The sequence below is a fragment of the Lepidochelys kempii genome, chromosome 20 (genome assembly GCF_965140265.1).
Source record: "Lepidochelys kempii isolate rLepKem1 chromosome 20, rLepKem1.hap2, whole genome shotgun sequence".
Taxonomy (NCBI): domain Eukaryota; kingdom Metazoa; phylum Chordata; order Testudines; family Cheloniidae; genus Lepidochelys; species Lepidochelys kempii.
In genome coordinates, this window is record NC_133275.1 from 12,590,221 (window position 1) to 12,609,855 (window position 19,635).

Sequence of the window (19,635 nt, forward strand, 5' to 3'; positions counted from 1 at the left end):
GGCCTATTCCAGTCACGGGGGTCAACCTGGGATGAGATTAAGAAGGAAATGGGAGCAGACCCAGAGGGATGGGGGCTGGCTGAGGAGTCCACCCTCTTTGGTAAATGGGTAGCGGAAGGAGGTCCCTGTCAATGGGGACAAGATGCCTTCCAGGGAAAGGAGGCACTTCAGTCCGCTTGGAAGAGGTTTGAAGTAAAGGCAGCATTACGGGAAGCTGCCAATAATCAGGCTGCCAGGCTACTGGAGGATTGTAAATTAGAGTTGGGAGTGGTTACAGATGATTTGGCACAACAGGGTTTGGAGTCAAAAGCAGAGTTAGACCACCTTAATAGACAGTAGCTGGGACTTGGTGCTAGGGGAGTGGAGAGAAAAATGTTTCAAAATGAAGGCAGGGTTTGCAGGAGTGGGTAACAACCCCCACTTTTCTCCTAGAGCCAGGATAAAAACCTGGGTTAAGGGTCCCAGCTGTTTAAAGTTAGGGAGCCCTACCCTTTGCTCAGAGCTAACTATATCCTTTTCTTCTTCTTCTTCTTCTCCTCCTCCTCAGTTTACTCAATGTGGTTGGGAGCTGTGGAAATGTTAAAAGGTAACTGTTGTGAAGACGTTAAAGAGAAACAGTTGTGGTGCTGTAAGAAAGAAGGTTTTGATTCGATGATAAAACCCAGTTATGTAAATGTAATTATTTGTGCAACTCGGTACAGTCACATTGGGAGGAACCCTGGTAGTTAAACAAATTATACAAGGGGGTCTGGTGGCTACTACATGTTTTTGTCCCCAGGAGCCTTTATAGCTATTCTGAAGGAAAATGGGCCCTTTTCTCATAGAAATGGTCTGTAAAGAACTGCTGCAGGCAGCCAGATACTCTGATCTATATTATTTAACAATTGGACAAGTTAATCAAAATCACCAAAGGTAGGTGTCATAAATATAAAGGGAAGGGCTCTCCTTCCCCCATGTGTTCTGTGGGGAGTTCGTCAGCCCCTCAGCGCACCCTCTGGAATTGGGCCCCACACCCGCGAGGCCAGCAGCTGACCGCACAGCTGCTCTGGGTTGGTGGCTCACTAGGAGACAGGCACTGCCTTGCAGGCTTAGGCCTGGCCAACACTTCGAAGCTCAGCTGACACAGCCCTGGAGCTCAGGGGGTGAAACATTCATGCCCCAGAGCAGTGGTCCCTAACCTTTCTCGTGGGAATAGCATATTGCTACTCCCAGAAGACCGTGGCGGGCGCCAGACACCCCGTCGCCAAAATGCCGCCACAGAGAAGTGGTAGTGGCAATAAGCACGGCGGCCGAAATGCCGCTGAGAAATGGCCACGCTTCTCGGCAGCATTTTGGCTGCAGGGCATCCTGTGGGCGCACAAAAATGCCCTGGCGGGCGCCATGGCACCCACGAGCACCACATTGGGGACCCCTACCCCAGAGCAACCCAGTTAAGCCGACCTAACTCCCAGCCTAGCCGGCTGCTGTCCTCACTCAGGGAGGAGCAGTTCCTGCAGCGAGGGAAACAGCCCTGCCGCCCACCAGGAAGTGTCCACACCATGAGCTCCTCCACCACTGTGCCTGCAGTGTAGACGTGGCCCTGGGCCCTGACCTCCGGGTAAGGGGCGGGGCTTAGCACACAGCCTTCTCGTTGGCATTTCCCATTGGCTGGCTCCCGCCTAGCTCGCTAGCTCTTGTTACTCCCATTCTCAGGCACCTCTCTCCCCCCTCCATCCAGGGGGCAGCCTGGGCACCTGACTCAGGCCTCGGGGACGACCTCGTTTTTCCAGCAAATGTCTAGGCCCTACAACGCTCAGCGTCCTCACCCCCAGTGCTTGAGCTGGGCCTCAGTTCCCCTCTGTGCACCGGAGCCAACAGCCCTCCCTCGGCTCCTGTCCCGAGCGCAGCCTGTCCCAGCACCACCCAGCGTGCTCTACGGGGGCAGGTGGGTTCTGAACCGTGTCAGGGCAGAGCCTGTGCCTGCCCGGCATGAATGCTGCTGGTCCGCATGGGCTCTCTGGGGCTGGGCTCCTTTTGGTTACCTGCTTCGCTGGGGTCTGTACAGCACCTGGCGTAATGGGGGCCTAGCCCACGACTGGGGCTCCTGGGTGCTACCATAATACCATTCATAACGTCCCCTCTTGATTGAAAGACCTCAACTGATGTCTCTAAACCCAGACATGTGTCGTTCCAGAGGCCCAGATCCTACTGGCCTCTGCCCTAAATCAGATACCTGCATGTGCAAATGGGCCAAATCCTGAGGGTTGTTAATTCGGGATGATCCTCTGTTCTACTACAAATACCCTAGCCACTAGACTGGCTCCCGGGGGGTTGTCTGGGAAAGGGGGTGGCCTGGCCACGAAGGCACCTGGTTGAGGTCTGGGATCACCAGGGGAGACTGAGGCAGGTGATAGCAGGGCTGCAAGGTTACAAAGGGCCGGAGCTGATCTATTTCCGGTCTTTGTACATTTTCACCAGCTAAAGAGGAGGGGCACCCCAGAGCTCCCCCACCCCCAGTCGCTGCAGCATCCCAATGTGGTGAGGAGGAACTCTGCGACCTGAACTCAGACAGACCCCGAAGGACCCCCCAGGGACAGGTGGGCTTAGGAGCAGTGCTGCGGTCGGGGGATGGTTGTTTCCTTTATGATCTGGGCTCTGTTAAGTGAGGAGCAATGGGGCTAGAACCCTGCACGCGGTGTCTGTGTGCTCCGTGCTACGCTGACCACCCAGCCCCTGGAAGAGGGATCCCAGCTGTCCCACACCTTCAGAGGGAATTCTGGCAGACTCCAACACTGCAGCCTGCTGAGACCACGGGAAGCTCAGAGCACCCTGAGGGGCGGGGGATGTTCAGTGTCTGGACCTCCGTAGGGATCTGGAGAGCTGCCAGCAGGGGCAGCCCAACCGATTTGGGACAGGGGCCTTTCTGGGGGAAATAGGAGGGAGGCAGAGTTGTGGCCCCTGCCCATGCTCTGGCCCTAGGTACCAGAGCCCTGGAGTCAGGGGAAGAACTGAGCCAGAGAAGCATCAGCAGATCCAGATCCAAGTTTATTCATTGCACTGGGCACAAGAGGCCCAGCATGGTTCTGTGCCAGGGCCCACGGCAGGGGCAGCAGGCCAGGTGGGGCTCTCCGGTGCCCCAGGCTGGGGCTGGGCATCACTACACCCCTATCTTGCAGCAGCGTGCGGCCGTCCAGTCGATGCCGGCGCACTGGCAGTGGCAGGTGGAGTCGGTGCGAATGTCCCAGGAGCCGCAGCCCATTCCGCAGGCGCAGCCCGTGGGCTTGTACCCTGTGGGGGGATGGGGGATGGGGGGTTAGGGAAGCAGCTTCTGGCAGGATGGGAATCTTGGGCAGCAGTGAGGTGCGCTGCTGTCTCCTCCTCCCCAGCCCCCAGGACATGGCCCTGTGGCTCCCTTGCAGCCAGGCCACTGCCCAAGCAAGGGAGGTCAGGGAGACATCCCAGGGGTCTGATCCAGGGGCCCACACTGGTCCCAGCTCCACAGCATCCAGTGCCCCCAGGGACTCGGGAGTGGTGCGAATGCCATTGCTCCAGGCACCTGGCAGCGTAAGTGCAGGGAGGCCCCAGTCAGGCTGGTGGTCCATCGCTGCCCCAGCTCAACACCCCCCCAAGGACTGCAGAGAGGGTGGGGTCTGGGCCCCAACGGCCCCTCCCTCCTTGGGCCTGCGGGGCACTCGGGAAAGTTCTCTCACCTGCTGGGCAGGAGACAAGTGCCCCACGCGCCGAGACGTCCTGGCAGAGTAGCTTGGCTTTGGCCAGGGTGGCGGACACTGCAAGGCAAGAGGCAGAGTTGTAGCCAGCAGGACCCTGGGTGCAGAAAGGCTGCCCCTCCCCCCTGCTCAGGTGGAGAGACGCTGCCTCTGCCCCAGCTGTTACCTGCACAGGTGGAACCCACCCAGCCCCACTCCATGTGGCGCTCTGCTCCCCCGAGTGGTGGCTGGGCTACATACAGCCGCAGCGCCAGACCAATAGAGGCTCCTGGCCTGAGATCTGGAGGTCTCATGTTCGATGCCGGTTGCCCACAGCCCCCCAGAAGAGTGTTACCTGGAGGAAGCTGCTGGGCATTCAGCAAGACCCCCCCGGGCTGTGAACAAAGGGCAGGGATGGAGGTAGCAGAAATAATTCCTGGCTGCTTCCCACAGCCAAGGCACCCCTAGGTGCTGGAACTGGGGGCGCTACCGTACTCCCTGGCTTGAAGAGGTTTCCATCATATACAGTTTGGTTCTCAGCTCCCCCACTATACAAATACTTCCAGCCCCGCTGAATGCAGCCATATCTGGGTGAGCAGCAGCCAGCTGAGAGAGATGGGCAGAGCCAGCCCTGAGAGACCCCAACCAGCCCCACTCAGCCCCTGGGGTGAGGTGGTGCTCGCTGTGCAGATGGCACCTCCTGGACCCGGTCTCCAGAAACTCCCATGGGGTGACTGACCAATCCAGTGGATCTGTGGCTAAGGTATTGGGCTGGGCTGGGCTGCAGGAGATGTGGGTTTAATTCCTGCCTCTGCCACTGACTCCCTGTGTGACCTTGGGTGAGTCACTTAGTCCCTCTGGGCTTCGGTTCCCCTCTGTGCAATGGGGGTGATGATCCGTCTCTTGGCAGCTCTTTGGGGCAGGGAGCGTCTCACCATGGCCTGTGCAGCGCCTGGCATGACGGGGCTCAGAGTGCAGCCACTGGAACAGAACTAACACAAACGCCGGCTCCGTGCTGTGCTCAAGACGGAACCGACACGGAGGAACAGCAGGGAGTCCCAAGGGTTCCAGCTCCCCCTCGCCCTGTTTACACACTGAACGGGGCTGGCTGGGAGCAGAGCTGGGACGGGCAGTCAGAGAGCTGCACCCGGTGGGTTCGCAGGAGCAGGAATCGAACCTGGGACCCCTGGAGTCTCTGTTGCATAAGTCAAAGCCCCAGGCCTAGCGGCTCAGAATCACTAGCAGAAACTATGTGGGCCAACCACTAGGGGACGATAGAGAGCCACAGTGTGAGATACAGATAATGTTGCTCTTGTATGTGGGCTGGTTCCACATCCCCCTCATTTACACGCTGTATTGTACCTGTCTGACCTGCCCCCCCCCCCGCTACAACCACGCAGAATCTGACACACACACCCCCATCTCTGGGGGAGGCGCCTCCGGGTCGGTTACCTATGGAAGTAATCGCTGCCTGCACCTTCAGATCAACCACATTGTCAATGGTGCACTGAGCCTCTGTGTGGCACGCGGGCAACAGGAGGGCGAGCAGCAGGGACACGGCAGCCTTCATCCCGCTGGGTGCTGAGCTACCTGCGGGGGAGAGACCCGGCCAACACGTCAGACCCCAGGACAGGAGCCCTCTGGAACCCGTGGTAGGAGCTGAGGTGCACACAAGGCAGCGCAGTGGGGCACAGGCAAGAGGGAAAGCCACATTGCCAGGGAAGGGGATGAGGGTCAAAGCGGGAACAGGTGAGCCCATGGGTGCAGGGGATGTGGGGAGGAGAATGTGGGCAGCTGGAAGGGATACTGAGGGGTGGGGGAATGTAACGGCAGCAGATGGGGGAAAGGGAGGAAGGATTTGGAGCAGGAGACTGGGAGCGGTGGGTGGGTGGGGAGGCAGCAGGATGGTAATGAGGGGGTTATTGGGGAGGGCTGGAATGGCACCTCCATCCTAGGGGCTAGCAGAGCAGGACTGCCTCCATGCTGCCAGTGGGGACCATGTTCACTGGTGGTTGCATTTTCAGGCTGAAATCCACACACACACACACACACGTACATGGGGGAAGGGGGTTCCCATTAAAGGTTTGAGCCCTTAGAATTAGCTCCTTAGTGAACTGATTCCCCCCCCCACCAACCCCTCCCCAAAGCAAAATTAAAAAGCACCCACAAAAAGAGCCTCATCTCTCTGCTCCAAGCTGCACCTGTTTCACTCAGGGCATGACTGTAAACCAGTTTGGTGAAAGCCGTGCGAGTTGCAGTATGGATGCTCTTACTCCAATGGAATCGCCATTTGGTAAGGGATCGACTTAAGCTAAACTGAGAGACGCCTGGTGTGGATCAGGTTAGGGCTGGGCTACATTGTTACCATACATTAGTGTGTATGGTAACAACCATTGTTTCACATTCTCTGTGTATATAAAAGCTCCCCACTGTGTTTTCCACTGTATGCATCCGATGAAGTGAGCTGTAGCTCACAAAAGCTTTTGCTGAAATAAATGTGTTAGTCTCTAAGGTGCCACAAGTCCTCCTGTTCTTTTAAAGGTATTTAGGTGCCTAATGATGCACATAGGCACCTAAGTCACTTTTGAAAATAGAACACTGGCTCCTAAACTCCTTAGCTGCTTTTCAAATCTTTATCCCAAGTCGATCCCTTGCTAAATGGAGAGAAGCTCAGTTCACATTAGATTAAGAGAGTCCCCACTGTGCCTGGAACCAGATTAAATCCATCAAATTAAATCCATTAAATCCATCAAATCCTGAAAGCCATTGAAAGTTACACCACCGCCAAGGCCCCAGGGAGCTGGGCACACACAGGAGCTGTGCCCCAAATCCTGCCCCAAGGCTGAGTCTGGAGAATCCCGCCCAACCAACGGTACAAACTCACCTTCTGGCACAATCTTGCAAGATGCTGCTCCCCAATTCACAAGCTGCCCTTTAAATAGGAGCCAGCTGGAGCAGAGGTGGCAAAATCTCCCATCAAATTGGCCACTTGACAATTGAGTCTCCCATTACACAAGTGTGGGGAAACCCCAGGGCTGTTCCTAACAAAGAATGTTTGTTTTGCAACTTCCTTGTTTGCTCAACCCCTGCCCAGCTCTTCAGTGCCAGGGCCAAATTCTCCCCTGGTGGAACTCCATTATATTGGTGGCGTTACAACAGCGTAGGCTTTGGCTCTGAGGGTCTGGACAGCCCAGGGGCTCCCCCTCTGTGGGAATTTCCTGGGTATGTGAGGGGGTTGCTGGAAGGCAGGGCCACTCTAGGTTTGGCACCAGCTACCTGCAGATTGGAGACTAAGGGGCGGGCTGCGCTGCAGCCTGGAGGTGTAATTAACTTTGCTGGAGCTAGCGAAGTGAAAATAGCAGTGTAGCCTGGGTGGTGCAGGAGGTGGGATGGGCCAGCTGCCCCGTGCATGCACCCTGGGTCCCGGACAGGATCATACTCTGCGTGGCCAGCCCATCCCGCCTCCCGTGCAGCCATGACTACACAGCTGCTCTAGCCCGCTAGCTCAGTCGGTTCCTGAGCTGGAAATTACACCTCTGGCTACCGCGTAGAGGCAAGTGCCAGAGATGGGCTGGAAATGCACCGGCAGGAATTGTAGCCCAGCACGGGGCTGGGCAGAGAAGGCAGATATGCAATCAGAGCCCAGCTTTCTGACCTCTCTAGTTGCTAGTGTGAGCCCCGTCTCACAGAGCTTCAGCCAGGAGGGACCATCAGAGCAGCCAGTCTGTGTAGCACAGGCCATTGCACCTCACCCACGTGTCCCTAATACTGAGCCCAGTGACTCCTGTTAGACAAAAGCATTTCAGCCCTCGGGTAACTCAACTGGTGCAGAAAACAGGACAGATCGAGGCTCTGCCAACAACAGGGAATTGATTAGGGGAGGCGCCCAGCTGCTCCCAGCAGGCGATCCACGCGACATGCTGCAGTACAAGCAAAACCACTCCAAGATCCCTGCCAATCTGACCTGGGGGAATTGTCCTGAATAACCCCAAACCTGGGCTCAGCGTGACCTTGAGCATGAAAGCAAGAGCCACCAGCCAAAGACCCGAGTGCCATCCTCCCAGCCCTGGAGTGACGGGCACCTCTATGCACCACTGCACAAATCACAGCCATTTCCACATAGCGCTGGGCCGCTGGCACACAAAGCCACTAGCCTGAGCTCTCATGGTCTAATGCACTGTACTGGCCTGTGTGCAGACACGGAAGGAGAGACAGTCCCTGCCTCAGAGAGCTCACAGTCTAAAGAGACAAAAGCCTGGGACAGGAAACTGAGGTAAAGAAAGGAGAAGTGACTGACACAAGGTCACCCAGCAGGGCAGTGTCAGAACAAAGAAGAGAACACAAATCGCCAGAGTCTCAGCCTGGTGCTCTAGCCATGAGACCACAGGGCCTCTAAACATAGAGAAATGAATGATGAGGTAGAGATCTTCCAAAGGTCACACAGTGCAACTCAGGGAGACAACACCGGCATAGGGGTGCACAGCACATTTCATTAGGGTGTGCACCGAGGGGATTTTATTTATTTATTTATTTTTAAGGTGAACATTTATTGAATACTCAATCATAAAGGATATTATTTGTATTAATCAAACAAACTAAAGAAACTAAAACTGAACTAAACTTATTTTTTTTTAAATTAACAACTAAACTTTACTTTAAAAATGAGACACAAAACACTAAATTTTTGCTGTTGTGATAACCAGGTGTATACAAAGATACAGTCAATTTTCATGATCTTTATCTTTAACCACATAACGAGCTAACCCAAGTTGACCAAAACAGATTAAGGTTTCTTCATCTTCCTGTCCTAGAGAATGAGACGTCGCTTACCAGGTGTTATGGACTTAAATTCCTCAATCACATCATTGTAATTAACTGATGAAGCCAATTCTTGTTCAATGTACAAAATCATGAGCGAGTCGAGGCGCTGTTGAGACATTGTACTTCTTCATTTGTTTTTTACATGTGCTAGTTTCAAAAAGGCTCTTTCACATGAACAGCTTGTCTGCTCCTTTTCTTATCTTAACAACGAACCGATCCATATTTTAAAATTAAAAGGGGGTACCGTACAACTGAATTAAAATGTAAAGCCATGGGCTTGTTATTCTAACCCCCGTTCTGCGTCCCCTGACTGTCCCCGGGATTCCCTGCCCCAACGTCCCTGGAGCTCAGGCAGGCCGGGCAGGACGAGCTTGCCCACCCCTGCATTAGGGTGTGCTTGGGCATACCCAGCACACCCCGTACGCACGCCTATGATCACCGGCCTGACAAGCCGGACAGATGGTGTCTAGTGACTGCCATTCTCGCTAAACAAGTACCTCAGAGGTAATATAGAAGTGTTGTAATAGTGAGCTTGCAGCAAAGCAGGAAATAGAACCCAGGGGTCCTTACTCCCTGCCCCACCTAACAGACCCCACTTTTCTCCCAAAGGGGGAAATAGAACCCAGGAGTCCTGACACCCTGCCCCCCTGCTCTAAACCTGTAAAAAAGGGGAATTTTCTGTAATATTTTTATATTTCCTAGGCAAGCCTCAGTTTCCCTCAGTACTTTGCATTGCTCCCCAGTGAGTGCAGAAGGGTTAAATCTGCTCTTGGGGCCGAGCAGAAGCCATGAGGTGATGGGTCACGGAGCTGTCTGGGGTGGAATGAGTGGGACGTTAAAGGACTGGCTGAAACTGACCGTATCAATGGAGGATCCAGAAACACAATGGGACCCCAAAGCCAGAACAACTGACACCACTCTGCAGGCAGAACATGTGAACTCAGCATGGGCCTGGGGGAGGAGGAGAATGGACTGAGGGGTGGCAGGAGGTGCCAAGCCTAGAGTGGCCCTGCCTTCCAGCAGCTCCCTTACATACCCGGGAAATTCCCACAGAGGGGGAACCCCTAGGCTGTCCAGACCCTCAGAGCCAAAGCCTATGCTGTTGTAACACCACAAATATAATGGAGTACCACCAGGGGAGAATTTGGCCCTGGCAAGGAAGAGCTAAGGAGATGCAGAGCTCTCACCTGGGACTGACAAGGAGAGAGGGCCAAAAGTGGATTGGCTGGGTGGCTAGCTGGCATGGCCGGGATGGACGGTGTCTTGGCCTTTGCTTCTCTGAGCTAACCTGGGGATTTCTTGGGCTGGGTTCTAGCTAATAAACCTGACGGGTTGTAAAGGCTCCTTGTGTCACTGCAAATCCTTGCCGAGGTGCGTTGGGGCCTGAGGAGTGGACAAGAGTCTAACCAGGTGTCTGTCTCAGCTGGATTCACTCCAGCCCCAGAGGCTCAGTCGCAGAGGCATTGAGGATTCGTGGCCTATGCTTGAGGAAGAGCCTGCAGGACCCCTTGGGGGACTGGCCCACTGCAGGGATTCCTTTGAGGGATTGTTTAAAAGCTGGGGCATAGCACAGATCCTGTGGACCAGTGACAGATCCCCACTCCTCACACAGAGCTGGGAATGGAACCACAGGGCACTGACTACCATCCTCTCCAGTGCACAGCTGCCCTGAACCTTGGCACAGGGGAAATCCCAGGAGCAGAAGCCTGCCAGGATTGACACAATAAGCAGATCCCCCTTCACCCAATCCACAATGTCCTTCCTGAGAGCAGTGGGTGTGTGCAGGGGAAGCTCCTGCATGGAGCTGGGGTGGGGTGGGGGGGCAGAGGGCAGGGGGAAGGTAGGTTCCCCAGGGCCCCCCTTCACTAGTGCTGAATTCACACATCTCATTGACACTGACGGGGCTCCTGCTGGGCGCGCCCAGCCCCTCTTGGCAAGGCACAATCCTTCCATTGTCCCCAGCCCCAGGGCAGCTGCTCACCCAGCCCCGCTCCCTCAGCAAACAGACTTCACCCACATCAGAGCAGCCACGGACTGGTTGGTGCAGACTTGGCACTGTTTCTGCTAAGAGCCAGGGTCAACCAGCCAGGGGACCGTGTTAAAACTGACACACGCCAGGCTCCCCCAGGGACCTGGGAAAACTGAACATTTCCCCTGGACCCCCCAGTCAGCAATTGTTCCTCACCCACAGCACTGAGTCCGTGTGAAAAACACTGAAAACTTCATTAAGGGGGCCAGGGACAGAGCTGGCACCCGGGAAAGCAGCAACCACAACTCATCTCAATACGTGCACTCCTCCTCCTCCCCGTCCCCTGCTCTGCGGACCGTGCGGGGCCTTGGCTCTCTCACAATTTGCCCCATACAAAGGACGTCTATAACTAAAAACTAAACCACCCACCCCTGCAGTGCCTTTGGCAGTGCCCTTCCCTGCAGGGGTTAATGTCCAATTAACCCCCATTCTGCTTTACACCATCCCAGAGCCCTGGAAAACACTGGGCCAGCCCCCTTCCAGCTGCCAGGGGAACCTGCCTGCTCCCACACAGAGACCCACAGGCTGGCCCAGCGATAGTGATTTCAGCTATGCTGGTGCTGGCAGGGGGTGTTGCCTCGAACCACACCACCATCGCCACAATGCCACCTCTGTACACCAGCTACAGAGCCAGCTAGAGCAATTACAGTGCCAGTGGCACTGGGGAAAGGGGCCCTTATCAGAGTCACTCAGCGCGGTCAGTGCTCTCAGCAGCTTCAGCAAACAGCTACCAGGGATGGGGGCCCATTAGCAGATAAAATACCCATGCACAGAATCCATGTCACCACACTCTCACACCCCCCCGTCCCCCGCCTTAAAATGAATCTGGGTGGTTTGTGCCCATGCTCTACTCAACTGTGCAAGACGAAGGCTCTGGTTATGGTGACTCCTCACTCAGGGTTTGCTGATGCACTTCTGCTGCAGTCTTGTCGTACAACAAGGAGCCCCACCTTTCATCAGCCCTGAGCCCACAACGTAAATGAATGTTAAACCAAATGGCCAAAATGGTCCCAGTGGGCAACAAACATGCAAATAAGGTCCAGCTCATTCTGTCTCTTCCTCCAGTTTACCACTAGATGGCGGCAGAGAGCCCCTCTCCTCTACATTTTAGACCACAGGGCTTATTGAGGTGCCCTGTGTACATTGGGCAGGGAGGGGGGTTGACTGGGTTGAGGCCACAGGGCTGGTGCTGTGTTTGCTGCTTTGTTGTTGCCCTAGAGGGGTTCTCACAATAAACGTTTTTGGTGGCCTCAGAGTGTGGCCACCAACTCTCACTGGTGCCTGCTCTGACACTTTTTCCTAAAATACTTAATTAACTTTAGGAAAAACAATTAAATGTGCACAGATTCACATCCAAATCAGTGTGATTTATATTTGTAGGGTTTTTTGGCAGACTCAATAACAAAAATAATGCTGCCTCCCCTTCCCCTCCCTCCCCCCACCAATCCAGGGCTTAAGTGAAAAGTGATATTTGTATATTTGTTAATATCACAGCACACTTAGTAGCTACCTGGGAGGCTATGGAAAGTGATAAGTGATATTAACAAACCTACAGGCATCACTTTTCCATAGATAGCTAGTAAGTCTGCTGTGAAAAGTGACACTTGCATGTTTGTTAATATCACTTTTCTCAGCAAGCCCCAGGACCCATTAAGCCCTGGATGGGGGCGGTCGGGGGGGGGGGGGGAGGAGGGCGGAGGCAAAGGGAAGGCAGCAGGGGCCAGAGGCAATGGTGGGATGGATGCAAGGCCTGGGGAAGCAGCAGGGGCTGGGGGAATGGATGCGAAGCAAGGAAGGCAGCTGTGTCCTGGCGGGGTGAGGGGGTATGGCCAAAGGGCTGTGGAAGGCAGCGGGGGCCCAGGGCAATGGGGTTGTGTGATGAGCTTCACTGTCTCATAGCCAGAGCCAGGGCCTGATGTCTACTGCCATGCGGCCAGGACCAGGGGAACTCAGTGCCCCTGGCTAGAACCTGGAGCCAGGGATTGCAGCCTGCTGCCATGCAGCCGGAGCTGTGGGTCAGTGCCTGGGGCCAGTGACTCCTGCTGCATGGCCAGAGCCTGGAGCTGGATGCTGGAGCCCAGGGGTGCAGGGCTGGAGCCAGGAGTCAGCGCCTGCCTCTGCATGGCTTAAGCTAACACTCGCTGCTATACAGCCAGGACCAGGGGTCAGCATCTGGAGCCAGCTCCCACCACTGCATGGTGGGACCCTGGGGACAGAGCTGTAGGTCGGCACCTGCTGCTATGCAGGTGGGGAAGGGGATCAGCACCAGGGGCTGGGGCCACATGGCTGGAGCCCAGGGCCAGTGCCTGCCACCACACAGCTGGAACTGGGGGCCAGAGGCTGACTTAAGCTCCTTGGCCGGAGCCAGGGGTCAGCACCAGAGCCAGAGGTTGGTGCCCAAAGCCCTGTGCTTGGAGCCCGCTGCCCTGTGGCTGAGGCTGGGGGTCAGTGCCTGTGGCCAGCGCCTGCCACTGCGTGGTCGGAGCCTGGGACTAGAGCCAGGAGCCAGCGCCTACTGCCACCCAGGTGGAACCAGGGGCAGGAGGCTGAAGCCCTGCAGCTGGACGCCAGGGTTGCATGGCCAGAGCCAGGGGGATGGTTCAGTACCTGCTGCCCTGTGGTCAGAGCCCTGGGCCACATTGCCAGGTCCCTGAAGTCCCGCCACTGGATCCTGCCGCCCAACCCTCCCGGGTTAAGAACTCAGCTGGCTCCTGCAGCGTTGTGCCCCACCTCTCTCCAGAGGCGGTGCAGGGCGGTGCATCCAGGAGCAACAAGGAAAAAGGGGGCAGGGCGGAGACTTCCCCCTGCCCCCCGCCCCAGCCCATCACTGCCTAGGAGGCTGTCAAGGCCTCACGAAAAGCCTCTGGTGGCCTCATTTGAGAAACGTTGCCCTAGAGTACAAGGCAGAATATACTGCTCTGTTCCTGTCAATGTGGGGCTAGGTATGCTGGTTTGTTATTGTAGGGTCACACAGGAGTGCTGGGGACTGCATACACTCGTCATTATAGGGTTGCTCAGTAGAGCAGGGAGCTGCATACACTGGTTTGTTATTGCAGGGTTGCTCCTGAGTGCAAGGTGGAACCACCTTCCCCGCCCCCAAGTCTGGGGCCTCATAGGCTTTCCCATCGGCCACTTGATTTCACCAGCATCAGTGGGGGATAAAGCCCAGAGTCTGAGCTATTCTGACTGTAGCCAGCAGGGGAAAGCAGAGGACTGCAGATCCCCTGCCTCCTCATGACCATACGGACACTGGCAATAAGATTTTGAACGGCTCCTAAGGTTGGGTGCCCACGTTGAGACACCTGGGGCCTAGATTTCAGAGGTGCTAAACACCCGCAGCTCCCAGCGGGGCTCGTGGGCACTTAGGGTGTGTCTACACTGCAGTTACGTGCCCACAGCTGGCCCAGGCCAGCTGACTCCGGCTCACAGGGCTCGAGCTGAGCAGCTGTTTACTTGCAGTGCAGATGTTCTGGCTTGGGCTGGAGCCCGAGCTCTGGGAACCTCCCACCTCGCAGGGTCCTAGAGCCAAAGCTCCAGCCTGAGCCCCAAAGGCTACACCGCAGTTAAACAGCCCCTTAGCCCGAGGCCCGGGAGCTGGAGTCAGCTGGCCTGGGCCAGCCGCAGGTGTGTAATTGAAAATCAGCCCCCAACCGTCTCTCGGTGGGCACCAAAACCTGAAGCATCCAGTGCTGGCCATTTACTCCCTACTGAATCCCTGGATCTGAACTCCGTGGGTGAGGCCACCTTGCCTGGCCTGCATTTGGCTCTAGGCTGCATCTACTGGGAGCTGAACAGGTTCTCTAGGTTTCATGTATCGTGAGGGCAGCACCTGGCTGTGGGAAGGCTCAGTAATTGGATGAGTCTGTTCAATTACACGGATCTGCTTCTAGCCAGGCCAGCATGAAGCGGTTGCCGGTTGCATTTTGCTTGGGTCTGTAAAACAAAATGAAGTCAAAGTGGCTGTTGGAAGCAGCACAATGAACGTTTAAAAAGAATCAGTGGCAGAGCTAATAGCGGGCCGGGGGGCAACCGTCCCCTTCGGCAGCCATTAGATATTCGTGTGGTGCCTTTTCAAGCCAATAGGTATAACTGAAGGTGGAACCACCAATGACCCAGCTGCCTCCTGGTTCCACCACGGCTCAAAATGTAGCTCCGCTGATGCTAAGAATCCAGAGTCTATTGAGCAGGAACATGGGACAGACAGCACCCTTGCTTGGAGAACCCATGCTTTGCAAAATGAGACATGGGCTTTCATTCACCCTGCGCTGAATTGCAGCCACTTCTGGGGTGGAGCACAACAGCTGCATAACAACACACAGCAACACTGCTCAGGGATTGCTCACCCAGCACTGAAATGCAGATACCTCTGGGGTGGAGCGCAGCAGCTGTTGAACAGCCACAGAGCGACACTACTCACAGTTTAGAGCAGGATGTGAAGAAGACTCTCCACTTCCATTCAAAAGCTCTGGGGGAGTTCACAGAAACAGACCATGCTGTTAACCTGAGCTGAACAGCAGCCAGGACACAATAGATTGGGTCTGCACTGCAGGTAACCAGACAACAGCTCCTGCCATGAGGGCATTTGTTCTGATTGACTAAGGGAGGGATGGGGCAGGGAGGCAGTCAAGCCTGGGGAACAAATTCCTTCTCCAGGACGCTTTGCTCCAGGATTTTGCAGCCCAGGCTCTACGGCCATTAATTACTGCACCACCCAGCAGGAAAGGAAGGGCTGAGGCAAGCCTCTGTGCTCCACATGTCACAAGCGGACAAGGCAGAATGAACCATATCACAGAATGCATCAATTGCATAGCCTGGAATAAAACTCAGGAATCCTAACTGCCAGCTCTCTGCTCTAACCGTTAGACCCCCACTCCACTTGCAGTCAGGATAAAACCCAGGAGTCCTGATTCCTAGACCCCCCCACCCAGTTTGTCTAACCTAGTGGTTCTCAACTAGGGTTACGTGTGTCTTTGGGGGTACGCAGAGGTCTTCCAGGGGGTACACCAACAGGAGACATAAAAAGCATTAGCAAAGTCAGGACAAACTAAAATTTCATACAGACAATGACTTGTTTATACTGCTCTATTTACCATACACTGAAATGAAAGTACAATAGTCATATTCCAATTGATTTATTTTATAATTATATGGTAAAAATGAGAGAAAGCAATTTGTCAGTAATACTGTACTGGGGTACAGTAGTCTGGAAAGGTTGAGAGCCACATCTCTAACCCACTAGGCCTCCCACTGCACCCACAGCTCCGGATAGAACCCAGGAGTCCTGACACCCAGCTCCCTGCTCTAACCATTAGACCCCACTCCTTTCCAGAAGCTGGTGATAGAATCCTGGAATCCAGACTCACAGCTCTGTACGTTGTGTGGAGGTGATGTGTAATTGGACAGAGATACTTTGCAGTGTGCAGCTTTGCTTGGCTCATGGGGCCTTAATGGAGAAATTCTGTAGCCACTGGGTGCCATCTGGTGGCTGGAGGTGGCTCAGTGGGACTTAGACGTACAGTCCGTGCTGTGATAGCCAGTGCTGGTGGAGGCCCTTACTCAGGCAGAGCTCGCTCAGGGCAGCTGGACAGCCAGCCTCAAGGGCACACCCTGTGCCCGCGGAAGGTGAGCTGCGGACTCTGGTCATCGGGATTGGGTGCCTACAGGGAAAGGTGACCAGGAGTTAATGAGGCTGGGAGTGACCTTAGCTCCAGAAGCATCCCCTCTCCTGCTGCTAATGAGCAGCAGCAAGGGGCAAGACTAACAACTGAGCCACGTGTGGATCAAACCTACGGCCTTCAGCTGCTGAGACCCAGGCCTCTCTCTTGAGCCAAAGGAGGAGATCCCTTGGCTGGAATCAGTAGCAGGTTGTTATCCTTAAATTGGCCACTAGGGGGACACATGCACCAAGCCAGAGCAGCCTTAGGCCAGCCCAGGGTAGAGGTCCATGTAGGATTTGCCCCAACCCCGGTAGAGTTGCATCAGGGGCTGCCATGTAGCTGCCAGCTCCCAGTAGCCATGATGCCCAGCAAGGCACTGGGCAGTGCATTGCTAGTGCCCTTTGCAGCTGTTCACTAGGCTATTGGGGAGGGAGGGAAGGGTGAGGACGAGTCCCGCACCAGGGGAAGTGCTGGGCCAGCTGGAGGGGCCTGGTTGGTGAAGTTCTGGTTGAAATGATTGATGGTTTCAATTCTCCTGGGATTTTCTCGGATTAGAAATGATGGCCCAGGTGCCTGGAGCCTCATTACGGGAGGCTCCCACACAGTGGATGTGACCAGAATCCATAGAGCTCGGATCAGAGTGAGGCGAGCAAGGGCCCTGGCTTGGGGGCTGGAGTTAGAGGGTGAGCAGCCTGGGGGTGGGGAGCTAGTTGGAGTTGGGGACGAGGGGCCTGGCGAGGGCAGTGAGAGTTGGCCAAAAAGGGGCGGGGGGGGGGGTGTAAGAGACCTAGGAAAGGTCTGCTGGTTAGAGTGGTGGGGGTGAGGGGCCCGGGTGATGGGGCAAGGGGACCAGCGAGGGTGCGAGGGGAGGCTGGCTGGAGGTGGGGGGCCAGAGGCCTGGCAGCGGGAGAGGGGAGGTTCGTTGGAGGTGGGGGGCAAGGGGCCCAGCTGAGGGAGTGGGGAAGCTGGTTGGAGGTGGGGGGCAAATCGCCTGGCAGGGGGAGGGGAGGCTGGGTGGAGTTGGGGGGCAAGGGGCCCTGTTGAGGGGGGTGGGTGGAGGTGGGGGGCGAGGGACACTGCTGAGGGGGAGATGCTGGTTGGAGGGGGGACTTGCAGCTCACTGGGGGGCCCTGACTGGAGTGGGCTGAGGCCCCACTACCCCAACCCAGTCCTCGCTTTAACCCTGCCCGAGGCCCCCGCCTCCCTCTGCGCCCCACGTGACCAGGTGGGGGTTCAGTGGGGACCTGCGTGGCCCTGTCACTGGGCGCCCGCCCCTTGGTGCCCAGGCCCAGCCCTCGCAGCGCCAGAAGTGGGGGGCTGCGGCGTTCGGCCGTCTTCAGCCTTGCAGACATCGACCCGCCAGCACCCCAGTTGCTTTATACTGAAATCAGTCACTGGGGGGGCTGGGCCCGTCCATCAGTGACACTGGGGGGGGCCGGGCCCGTCCACCAGTGACTGATTTCAGCGTCACTAGGGGCCGTCGTCCAGCGTCACAGACACTCCCCAGAGCAGGCCAGGGAGAGGCCAGGGCGCGCCCAGGGGCAGGAGCAGCCGGGGCAGAACCCAGGAGTCCTGACTCCAGCCCCGCCCCCCGCGCAGTTGAGTCCCACTTCCACCCCCACGCTGGGGGGGGGGGGCGTGTCCCCACGCTCGGGGGGCGGGGCACGGGCGGGGCGAGCTCCTTGCCCCTGCCCCCGCGCGGAGCCGGAAGCGGCGGCGGCCCGAGCAGCAGGAAGCGGAGATGGCCCCGGCAGGGCTGAAGGCGGTGGTGGGCGACAGTGAGTGCGCGGCCGCGGGGGGCAGGGCCCGGTCGCGTGTGGGTCTGGGGGGGAGCAGGGCCCTGGGTCTGCCCCACCCCCCAGGGCCGCCCCTTCCCTTGGGCTGGGGGGGCGGCGGCGGCGTCTCCTCCTCCTCCTCCTCTTTCCATCGGGGCGACTCCCGCCCTCGCATCTCCCCGGCACCCCGGCTGCGTCTCCGGCCCCGGCCCCGGCCCCCAGCCCGGCCGCTCAGCCTCTGGCAGAGGGCAGGGCTCCCTAGTGGCCAATGCTGCCTGATGCCCTGTGTGTGTGAGGGCCCCAGGGCCGTTTGTGGTTTCCCCCTACCTCCGCCCCCCCCCAAGGATGATCCGGGAGCCCCCCAACGACACCCAACCAAGTATTGGGTGAAAGCCACCCCAGCCCAAAGCCGAGTTGCCCCAGATCCTCTAGCAGTGCCCAGGAGCGCCCCTGCGCCTGGAGGGGCACTTCCTGCTTCGCAGCTCACCTTAAGTCAAAACAAAAAGGAGGACTTGTGGCACCTTAGAGACTAACACATTCATTGGAGCGTAAGCTTTCGTGCGCGACAGCTCACTTCATCGGATGCACTTTAAGTCAGCTTCTTAAACTCTGACCCGCCCCAGTGACGGGTCAAGCTGCTGAGCTGGAGGGATCTCAGCAATAGTTAGGCAGGATCCAGGAACTGAAATCCGCTTCTGTGCACTGTTGTGTTCCTTGGTCCAGACCTCTGTGTCTTAGATTGGTGGCTGGCCCCCATGCTGTGGTATCTGGGCATCTCTCACTCTTTAGTATATTTGCCTCACCATCCCCTAGTTATTATCTCCTTTGTGCAGAGGGGCAATTGAGGCACAGAGACATGCAGCAACTTGCTCAGGGTCACACACGGAGTCGGTGGCAGAGCAAGGAATTGAATCCATGGTCTCTCAGATCCAAAGCTTGCACCCTCAAATCGACACCGCTGGGCCATCTTTCTTCTCTTGCAGCTGCCTAAATCCTGTCTGCTCTGTGTGGATGTTAAATGTCCTGCTGCTCTTTGTGAGGTTTTGTCCTGGTGTGCTGTGTGGAGGTGGTTGTGCTGATCCCCAGAAGTGGCTGCATTTTACTTAGTTCATAAAGAAATGTAGCCACATTTATAATTATTATTAACGTCTCCGTTGCGCCAGGCCAAGAGGCAAGTGAGCCATAGGCTCTGTGTTTTGCATTGCTCAAGGCTGCACACAGGCACACTAAACTCTGCCAATTTCCCCATTGCTGAAGGGGAGATGGTGGAGATTTGATCAGCTGCTGCCTCAGTCTGTGTAGCGTTTTCCATATGCAGGATCCTTTACAAGTGCTGGTTCTTGTTGCTTTCACTTCCACTTGGTAGTGCCTGTCCATGATGGATCAGCCAGGTGTGGTTTCCCATTGACATAACATCCAGGATACAGGAGGGATAAAGATCTGTCCTCCTTATGTCGTCTCCTTAAGCTCTCCTGCAAACCGTGTCCTGCTTGGCTTTGGACTGGGGAAGCTCCCCAGGGCTCCAGACACAGGTAGAGGGAGACATCTGGTGCTTTTTGCAGGCTTTGACCTGGTTTAAAGCACCACTTAGGGGGAAAGAGGAGAAACTGGCAAGAAGTTATAGGTTATAGGCTAGCACTTATCCCATAGTCGATCATGCAACAGAT

The 19,635-nt window shown here is 56.2% G+C and overlaps 2 protein-coding genes across 2 annotated transcripts in view; one reads left to right on the top strand and one right to left on the bottom strand.

Moving 5' to 3' along the window:
* Window positions 1–3,017: 3,017 nt before the first annotated feature.
* On the bottom strand, window positions 3,018–6,623 carry RETN (resistin). The gene is made up of 4 exons (XM_073318926.1): window positions 6,571–6,623; window positions 5,139–5,276; window positions 3,690–3,767; window positions 3,018–3,267 (listed from the first exon to the last, which is right to left on the bottom strand). The coding sequence occupies exons 2-4, from the start codon at window positions 5,254–5,256 to the stop codon at window positions 3,137–3,139; spliced, it is 327 nt and encodes a 108-aa protein (XP_073175027.1). The 5' UTR covers window positions 5,257–5,276; window positions 6,571–6,623; the 3' UTR covers window positions 3,018–3,136.
* Window positions 6,624–17,714: 11,091 nt separating this feature from the next.
* LOC140900625 (syntaxin-binding protein 2-like) overlaps window positions 17,715–19,635 on the top strand; it is a 37,390-nt gene continuing 35,469 nt past the window's right edge. The window contains exon 1 of the mRNA XM_073318137.1: window positions 17,715–17,971. Within this exon, the coding sequence (XP_073174238.1) occupies window positions 17,935–17,971 (37 nt within the window). The 5' untranslated portion in view covers window positions 17,715–17,934. The remainder of the gene's footprint in view (window positions 17,972–19,635) is intronic.

Coding starts and splice junctions, on each gene's coding strand:
- RETN (XM_073318926.1), bottom strand. CDS start 5,256: ATGAAGGCTGCCGTGTCCCTGCTGCTCGCCCTCCTGTTGCCCGCGTGC. Junction 3,768..5,138: donor GGCAGCGATTACTTCCATAG/GTAACCGACCCG, acceptor CTTGCCTTGCAG/TGTCCGCCACCCTGGCCAAA. Junction 3,268..3,689: donor ACTTGTCTCCTGCCCAGCAG/GTGAGAGAACTT, acceptor ATCCCCCCACAG/GGTACAAGCCCACGGGCTGC.